Source organism: Neltuma alba, unplaced genomic scaffold (assembly GCF_004799145.2).
Source record: "Neltuma alba isolate B1F8T4 unplaced genomic scaffold, ASM479914v2 tig00003082_pilon, whole genome shotgun sequence".
NCBI lineage: Eukaryota > Viridiplantae > Streptophyta > Magnoliopsida > Fabales > Fabaceae > Neltuma > Neltuma alba.
In genome coordinates, this window is record NW_021633133.1 from 357,876 (window position 1) to 368,041 (window position 10,166).

A 10,166-nucleotide genomic window follows, 5' to 3' on the forward strand; every position below is an offset into this window, starting at 1 on the left:
TTTGACAACTTCAGGATATATTATTCTTGTCAAAACCTAAAGTGAAGTTGTCAATGGTCCCTATCTGCGTTTTTGCAATTCCAAGGTCTTTTTTTACAATTTTCCCTTATTTTTAATATATTTTATGTAGATTAATAAAAAATCTTAAATCTTATTAACTATTATTTAAAATTTAAATTTTTAATTTTATCTTTATTTAATACGTATTATATCTCATGAAAATAAAGTTAATATAATAATAAATAAAAGAAAAAGTTGTATATTCATATAAAAATTCTTTCTCTTCTCTTCTTTCTCTACCTTAAAAATAGTATTTATTTTTCGCTGTTAAATCTTGTAATAAAATGTAAGGTGTATATATAGAAGTTTTAAATAATTTTGCCCCTGTGGGGCACTAAATTATTGTATTAGTATGATTAATGTGATGTGTAAGTTATTTGCAGGCTTGCCAGAAATTTTACATAATTTTATTATATGATATATATATTTTTTTAATCTCATGGATCAATCAAGTAATGTTTATCTAGATTTAAAAGGTTTCATTTTTCTATTATTATTCCCATAAAAAATTTCTGCTAACATAAGATATTTATTAATAATTACTAGATAAACATTGCCATAAAAGTTCTTTGAATTATAAGATTTGCGCTAGCATTAGTGAGATGAAGATATACTATTAAGATCCAAGAGAAACTCAAAAAACAAAAAGAGGGAACCCAAAAATGAGAGACTAAATTTTTGAATTATTTCGATAACTGCTATTTATTTGACTCTATTTTTGGTTCATATATTTATTTTATGTTTTAATTGTTATCGATTTTCTTATAAATAAAGATTATTGATTATTGATATAGAAAGATGGTAGAAAAAAATTTATGCCATGTAGAAAGAGCAAGTCATTAAACAGATTGTCTCTTATAATTTTGATTCATAAGCCATCACTATGTCGTACTGAATATTAATTAAAAAGAATAATTTCACTTACAATTTTTTCAGGAAAAATCCCATATAAATACCGTTTAAATTTTGAAATTCCAGATTAGTCATTCTAATTTCACAAAGGACAAACAGGTTTACAGGTATTGAATTGGGGCTTACAAATTTTAACAAATTACCTCAATGTCCTTTTTCTCATCTTTTTTTGTCTTCTCTTTCACTTCATGTTCAAAGAGTTCTTTTCTCTCTCTTCAGGTTCTTTTCTTCTTCAAAGGGCGGCAGAACTGAAGGCTAGGAATGAACTGTCAAAGGGTTCGATGAAGAAGAAAAAGATGTGGTCTCTCCTACGGCGTTCTGGTATGTTCTGAATAAATATTTCATTATGCTTGGGGTTTGAGACTTGGTACCTCTTGTCTTTCATCTTCCCTTCTCAATCTCATCACCAATGTTATAAAAGGGGGGGAGAGAGAAATAAAGTTTAGAGAAGAAGCAGAGAAAAAATAGGGAAGAGAGAGAGAGAGAAGAAGAGAGGGAGTGAACCTGTAGGATTATGTAAGTAAGTAGAAGTTGATGGTGGGATTTGGGTTGTTCATTTTTGTGGTTGCTTCATGGTGAAATAGGGACAGGATTATTGGGTTTGAGGGTTTATATTCAGTATTTGGTGAATGATGTAACAAAAATCTAAAAATGATGGCAAGCAATTACGTAATGCAACTGCTGTCATATGCTTATTGGTTTTTGGTAAATACCATTATGTGAATGGTATATTTCATTACACATGTAGTTAATTATAAAAGTTAATGGTTCAATGTTTACTGTGATGTACTTTATGTGCACGTCCACTAAATGGTTTATTTATGTTTACAAATTGCACATCTGATGAAAACAGGTTTATAAAATCCATTGAAGAAGTGGTCACTTTCACTATGAAAGTTATAAATCCCACTATGTGTTTTGTAAAATTCAGTATGAAATTTTATTGGTGGTCAAAAACAAGTTACCTATATCCCAGAAATAGGTTGTAAAACCCATTAACAAACTGGTCACTTTCACTACGAAAATTGTAAATCTTAATATATGTTTTATAAAATTTAGCATGAAATTTTGTCGGTTTTTAGAAACAAGTTGCTCATCCCTTAAAACAGGTTGCAAAACCTATTTAAGAAGTGGTCATTTTTACTACGAAAATTGTAAATCCCACTATATGTTTTGTAAAATTCAGTATGAAATTTTATTAATTTTTAGAAACAAGTTGCCCATTCCTTGAAAACAGGTTGCCAAATCCATTTAAGAAGTGATAATTTTCACTACTAAAATTATAAATCCCACTATGTGTTTTGTAAAATTTAGCGTGGAATTTTATTGGATTTTAGAAACAAGTTGTCCATCCCTTAAAAATAGGTTGCAAAACCTATTAAAGAAGTGGTCATTTTCACTACGAAATTTATACATCCCACTATGTGTTTTGTCAAATTTAGTGTAGAATTTTATTGGCTTTTAGAAACAAATTGCCCATCTCCTGAAAACATATTGCAAAACTCATTAACAAAGCAGTCACTTACACTATGAAAGTTGTAAATCTCAATATGTGTTTTGTAATATTCAGGGCAAATAGTTTAATAATACTAGAAAATCAGGCAGCTTCATATTCCCTGAAAACAGTTTTATGCAAAGAACAGAGACAGAACCAAAAAGATGAATGCTAGACAATAACATTTTAAGCTTTGGAGACTCATTGAAAATGCTTTATGAAGAACAATATTCAAGCTTCCTATTTGTTTATCGTAGTTGGCGTTACTTCAGCGACCTCCTCGACTGAGGCAATCTCAGGAAGTACGAGTTATTTCAAACAGGGCAATGTACTTCAATGATAGTAACCAACTTCAACGACGACAATCTACTCCTGCAACGGGGGCAATGTGATTTCAAAGAACCCTTTTTAGTGACTGGAGGAACTTGGATTTAGTTTTCTTTTAGATTTCATTATAATAAAGGTAGCTTTTAACAGCATTTGTGAAGATATTAACAACTTTCAAAATGTGTTTCACAACCTCTTTATTTGTAACAATTTCTAATATATTTGTATATAATTTTACTGAACGTACAATGAGAATAATAACTTATGAAATAAAAGTAACCATTTGCATAAAGAGTTTTATAATTTGTTATAAGCTATTTCTAGACATTTTTGCAAAACAAGTAAAAAGAATCACAACTTGCGTAATGAAAGTTGTCATTTACATTAGGGGATTTGCAACTTGTTTATTTGCAACTATTTTTAATGCTTTTACCCACAATTTTACTAAATATATAATGAAAATAACAACTTACAAAATAAAAGTGACTATTTATGTAATGAGTTTTGCAATCTATCTTAATCAATGTGTTAGTGTATGAAAATATTCAACCGATTTTTCTGTCTTACTCTAGGGGTGTATTAGTTATTTTACCAAAATCTGTAAATTTCAAATTCATACTTCATGTCCATTTAGTCATTTCATTTATTTGGATCACCTTTTTGTCTTTTTCAATTTCAATGAGTATTTTTTTGTCATTTTCCCAATTTTTTTATAAAAAGTTAAATGACATTAATAAAAGGACAAGCATTTACAAGGTCGTAACTAATACTGAGAAATAAAAAAAAAAAAAGCCAGAAAAAGAGTTTAAAACATTCACATCTATCAGAGAAAATAAGTGTAAGAAGGAAATGATGTCTTCGTAATTCCTGATCCTACTGTTATACGATTAAAAGGGGTTCAATCAGCCCTATAGGTTAAAATTATATTTTTTAAAAAGTTAAAACGATACATTTTAATATTTTTTCTAATTATTGGCACCGTGTTTTTGGCCCATGTGGCGGTAAATAAATTAAAAAAAAAAAACAAAAAGATACACTGTAAATAGTGTTTAAAAAAAAAAAAAAGATACACTGTAAAGGGGCAAAGATAAATACTGTTTAAATATTATTGCTTGATCGGCCATTAGGAATAATAATCTATTAAAACTATAACAAGGGACATGACCAATTATCTTAATTATGTCATATAAAGACTGAAAAATGTTAATTATTAAGCTAATGAACGTGTGATCTATTTGAGTAAGACCAAAACTATAGTTTCAGAAGTACTTTTACGATATATGAAGTAAATATATAGAGGAGTTTGTCTCGATTTGTAAAAAAGTGCTTCTGAAAAGTGTTTATTGGGCTACCCAAACACCCCCTAGTGACATTCTTATTCGCCTCGTCCTAACTCCTGTCAAATTATGGGTTGATCATGCATTCCGTCACTTGCAATCCCCCATGCTTTAGCATACTCTTCTAATCTTTAATATAAAACTCATTTAACTAATTCAATTATATTAAAGAAGTTAGGTAGGTTAGTTAATTATAAGAAATATAACATGTTTTTCTTAAAACACTATAATCATCTTCCTTAATATCCTCCCTTCCTTTTCTATTTAATTATAGTTAAAGAAGTATCTATAGAGATAATTTAGAATAAATCAATAAATGATAAATATTACATTTTATATTTAAGACCAAAACCAACTCAATAATTAAGTCTTATCGAAGACCAAAGGAGTATTTTAGTTTCTACCAGGCCCAAAAAAAAAAATTTTACAGGCTTCGGCCTTCACTTGTAACAGGGAAAAAAGTAATAATTTATTTATTATTTGTTTTTTTTGCATGAACAAATGAATCAATTTGGGGTAGGGAACATTTTTATATAGGCTTCCTTGTAGAAAAAATTGGCCATTCAATTGATGGAAGTAATGATTCAGAGTTAAAAATAATTTAACGATATTCGGATTAATCTATTTTTAATTTTATCATATAAAAATGTTCTACAAAATAGCATCCAATTTTTTCTTTTTGCGAATTTTTAATTAGTTACATTGTAACAATGGTTCCTAATTAGTTTGTATAAATTTAACTGATTCATGGCGTGACAAATGCTCAAGTTGACACCAGTTGTTGGGGTAACTTCAATGTAATAACAAGAACAGACATAGCAATAGAGATGAGACAACAAAATAGTGGTACTATGAAGCTGATGAGACAAGAATAACAGTGGTAAGTTATAATTGTGTAACCGCAGTTGTATCCAACCTGCTATCAGGTTCTGGTAGTAGAAAACTATTGAGTGCCTCCAGGGATAAACTAATCAGCATTGAATTTGATTTACAGAGGACAGGAAAAAACTACCATAATTAAAGCAGCCGTAAGTGAATCTACGGTGAAGAATTCTCAATCTAACCCTAACAAAGCACTACATATATATGATCATCATGATAACCAGTAAGTAAAACAGCATCTCAGCTCTTAGATTGCAAAATATAAACCACCCTGGACGACATCATGTATGTCTTAAGTATCTCTAGGAAGAGCAGGAAGCTAAAATGGATCATGGAATGCCCGTTTACATCATCATGCCTGCAACAAGGAAATGCAAGAAGCATTACAATTTCAGAGAGAGAGAGAGAGAGAGAGAGAGAGCATCATAAAGTAAAATAGCCAATCCAATAGAAAGAAAGGTGACCAATTTACGCAGAATTCATCAGAAGACATCTAGTCAGATAAACAAGAATTGCCGTTGGGCTGTGAATTTTAGCAATTAATGAAGAAAAACTGAAGAAGATAGTCTTAAGTGATGCAAAAAAAGGAAGCCTATCCCATTAGCACAAAAGAGCACTTGGCTACAAGAGCAGCGAGCATGCCTACAGGGATTGGTGGTTATATCTACGATGTCCATAGGCATGGCCACAACCACCAGAGCCACTCAGCCCATTATTATGGACATTGAGGTGCCTGATTCAATATTGCAGATTAGATATAAATCTCAGGCTCTGCCCTTTACCCTTTTTCCTGGTGTTAGCGATTAATGTTTCTTCATAGAGAATAATTTTTCTCAGGATATTATAACGCCCCTCAACACAAACAAAAGTCCTTTGGGCTTTAAGTATGAACATAGTTGCAGTCCACATGCCTGTGTTGCAAGTCAATTTAATCAAGAAATGATAAGCAGCCAGGATCGTAATCAAACTCATTTGGTTATAGAAGCTCTAATACCATGTCAATGACCATTTTAAACTCAAACGCTTATGCTATTAAGTGAAAGCCCATGACTACTTTCATTATAATCTCTAACTAACGAAGGAAAATAGAAAATTGAGAGAGAGAGAGAGAGAGAGAAATTATCTCCTTCCGAGCTTCCCAGTCCCTCTAACCAAGCCACAAAAACTTGCAGCAAAAATATTTACTCGATTCTTCAACTAATATTTTATCCATGTCAGAACTATCAAAATTCCACCCTAAAACTGATGTTGGAATTATTTACATACTATAAATTTTGGTCACGGTCTCGGATTAAAAATAAATTAGCAAACCTATAAATAAGTTATTTTAGAGCTTTAGCCTGGTATTCTATCCATATTATTACCATCGCAGTTCAGAACTATAAAGATCCAAATTGAAGGTCACAGATCAAACAGAAGTAAAAATAGACATTGCTGCTATTCTTAGATTCCTGTAATTTTACGGCTCAATCTTTGTCTCTTGAGATAGCGTATCATATTTCATGGCTTCCATTGGAATTTCAGCTCATGACCACCCAGTCACAGAGAGATGGACCTGCTTTTCTATTTGTTGTTGTTTTTGTATCCTTTGAGTAGTCCCTTTCAAAGATCAAGGATGTTAACACTCTTCTGTTTGTAACGTTCTCCACAATCAGCAAATTTCCTATTCTAATGAGGAGAACTATACAATACAGTAACATATCCAATGTGTGATAGAGAAATGCAAGTTGTATGAGAAGACTATAGAACAAGATGCAGAATAAAATGTTGGCAGACGGCAGACAAGAGCATTAGAAAAAGCTAAGGCAAATAATGGAATAATCAGAAATGTTAAAATGTTCTTTTCCTATTCTGAATTAGAGGTCCTTGAATGTTTAATAGGCCAATAATTGATCTTAAAGGGGATAATTTCTACCAAATATCCAAGGCAATATATGTGCAATGAGCAAAAAGAAATTAATAAATAAACCAAGAACTATTGCAAGGGATGAACCTGCTTCTTCTTTTTCCTATGTCTTCTTTTCCTCCGAGGTTTGTGAGCATCAGAGTTGGAGCTTAGATTACTACCATGACCTGTCCCTGATTTTGAGGATCCCCTTGCTTTAAAGTCTGAGCTACTTCTGCTATTTGAGGTGTTACTTGAAGTGGAAATCTCATGCCTCTGTATCAATGAATTTTGGCCAGAAGATGACCCAAACCTTGTTTGAGCAGAGAGTGAAATTGACACTTTGTTTTTGGTGCGAGGAGGGGGCATCAAAGCTCTAGCAGAAATCTGCCTCTATAAACAACGGGTGAGGACGATTGGAAGGAGGAAAAAAAAAAATCTAAAGTAGTTGGTGACTATCTGTAAATGATAACCTCCTGAAGCAGTACAACTCTCCTAGCGCATACCTGGTTCTTTTCATCGCTAGACATGCCAGACACTGCTTTGCCAGAAGCACTAGAAGCCTGCTCTTTGCAAGAAAACAAAATCTTAGGTTGCAGATTTTATCAACGTAAAGCAGGGTATATCTTCAAAACATCTAAAACATAATATGATTGTATCGTAAAATTGCCACCGAATATTTTTCTCCAACAAACAGATGTTAAACGTTTTACAAAAAGGAACATTACTCTTATTTCAGTAATCAGTAACATCACATATCATAATCAGAGGTTCATTCAATTACTATTCTCATCCATGTAACCATATCTCACCTGGTGCTTTTATCCGTCCATTCATCATCAGCTTCTGCTTCATCACTAGAACTTCCACCAAGAAAAAAATCATCTTCACTCAGATCCAAGAGGCCATCATCCTCACTCCCCGTTTCTGTTATTGAAGCAAAGAAGAAATGTCACCAATAAATCCTCTGGTCGAGTCCCATCAACAAGATAATCCAATTTAATTGATGAAACATTTTCAACTAATTTTTTCTGTATTATATTGCCAAATAGTTCTCCCACTTCATCAAATATTTTAAATGAGCAGAATATTAATCCACAGAGGGGAAAAAAAACAAGCATATAGAAAACCTTCCAAGTCCTTCCCACTTTCTGCTGCCGCAACCAATCTGGCTTCAATCTGTTTCCTTAACCTATTTCTATTATCAACTATTTCTGAATCATCACCACCACTAAACAAAGGAACATATTTTTCTGTCTTGGGAAAGTACTGCAATTTGAAACAGAACAAAGTCAAGCATTAAACTCCAGTAAGCATCAAACATAAAGCAACTGACTCTTGGACTCTTGGAAGATCCACAAAGGTAAAATTAAATTAACCCAAGGTCAATTGGAAGGTAGAAAAAGGCACACCGACATCAACAACCAAGGAACACATTCTATATTTTGTATAAATCATATGGAATCAAGTAGTTAGTAGAAATCTTATTGATATTGATGAAATCAATTAATGTATGGCTCTAACTAGACTCAGATCTTAATCTTAAAATACACACATGCACACATGCAGATAAATATAACATTTTATATGCATATCCCTCACTTGATCATACAAAAACTTGATTCAGACTGGCTCGTTTATAGCCCCACTCACTGGATTCAAATTCCCTTCTCATCTCAACCATAGAACTGTGTGCATAAACTGTCCAAATTTAGGTTGAAATGCATAATTTTTTTCTTTTGGTTTTTTTTTTTTTTTTAATTTAAAACATCTGCTTTGGTAAATCGATAGTAAGGAGGCTAAATTCATTTTACATTCTATTCTATGAGAGAAGAATTTTAAAATTTTAAAAATAAAATAAAATATGAAAAGTCTGATCTTATTTTGAATATGACTATTCCCTACTCGTCTCACTACTGAGCTTTGAGATAAGTAGAGGATGCAATTGCCTAGTTCACTGTACTGCTTGTTACCAAATATAATTATATATCAATTTAATTATTTACACAACTTTTCTTGCTCTTGAATTAGTGTGTGCCCCCTTACTAGTAGTTGTATACAAAGAAGTGAAACAAGCAGTACTATCCAACCCTAGCATATTATAATCAACAATATGGGATAGATAGATATTAAAACTTAAATACACACATACCATAACATATTGCAGATCTTCTTTGAGCTTGGAAAGCTGCTCAGCTGTCTCTGCACTTTCTGCCTGAGCAGATGAAGCACGCTGCAGTTTCTCTAGACGTCTGATTCTCCTTTCTATTTTCCTTCTCTCTAAACAATGAAAAGTGAAAGACTACTTCAGTGAGGCAGCAAGAAGATTGACCCTAACCCAGGGCACATTGGACTAAGTTAAACATTGTCATGCGATATGCCGAGGACGAAGATTCACCAAAGAATTTTATCTTTCTGCCACGCAAGAACATTTTGCGTTCAGCAGCAAGACGCGTGTGAATCTCCTGCTGCTTTTTAAGCCCTTCTAACTTCGCTTCTTGCGCCTGTCTCACCTCAGGTGGCAAATTCTTCAGAACCACAGCAAATGTAGTTAGGAGCTCGGAAGAAGCAGACAGCAAAAAATTAGGGAATTAAGATGAACCTAAAATGTAGAAGTTCATCCTGCATTTAGAGATATACGTAGAGAGAGAGGGAGACACACACACGCACACACTTCCCCTTCAAAAGATGAGATGAGCTTATGTGATCATAAAAATATACTATCCATTTAATTTAATTTAAGATTGAAATATGCAAGACAAACTCTCGTGGGTCTCAAATCATAGCTTTTGAATTCCTACTTTCAAATTGAACCAAATCATCCGTTTGAACCCATCCTTTCTCCTGAAAAAGTACTAAACGAAATGTTTTAAAACCTCAGAAATCTTTACCCTTTTGAAGAAACGGATTAAAAACATGTTTACCCGATAATCTAATAAATTACCTTCCGAAGCATGCGCTCAACGGATCGAATCTGGTTCTTGAGAGAAACAGCCTTGGGTTTCTTCGCCATGCCCAGGCCCTTAGATCGACGATTGGCTGGCTTGACCCGGCGTTTGCTGTAGCCACCGTGAGCCATTTTCGTTCTTCAACCGATAAGATTTCCTGAGGAATATTTCGTATTCCCTTAGCAAGAAGGAAAGAAGAAAAAGGTCTGCGTGTGAGCGAATGCTCAGGAGCTTCAAGCAAAACGTATTATTCCTCCTTCTACCTCATCTCATGGGACTTTGAGAAAGCATTGCAAATTTGCAGTTGATGCCGTTGATTC

The 10,166-nt window shown here is 32.9% G+C and overlaps 1 protein-coding gene across 2 annotated transcripts; it reads right to left on the minus strand.

Moving 5' to 3' along the window:
- Positions 1-4,959: 4,959 nt before the first annotated feature.
- Positions 4,960-10,166, minus strand: LOC114740208 (rRNA-processing protein EFG1). 2 transcript variants are annotated; one of them, XM_028928327.1, is made up of 8 exons: positions 9,843-10,166; positions 9,297-9,426; positions 9,051-9,178; positions 8,029-8,167; positions 7,711-7,825; positions 7,405-7,468; positions 7,007-7,285; positions 4,960-5,371 (listed from the first exon to the last, which is right to left on the minus strand). In XM_028928327.1, exons 1-8 carry the CDS (start codon positions 9,975-9,977, stop codon positions 5,366-5,368), a joined length of 996 nt encoding a protein of 331 aa, XP_028784160.1. In that variant the 5' UTR covers positions 9,978-10,166; the 3' UTR covers positions 4,960-5,365. The 2 variants fall into 2 exon arrangements, with proteins under 2 accessions (XP_028784160.1, XP_028784159.1); XM_028928326.1 differs by having other exon boundaries at positions 7,007-7,291; positions 9,843-10,164.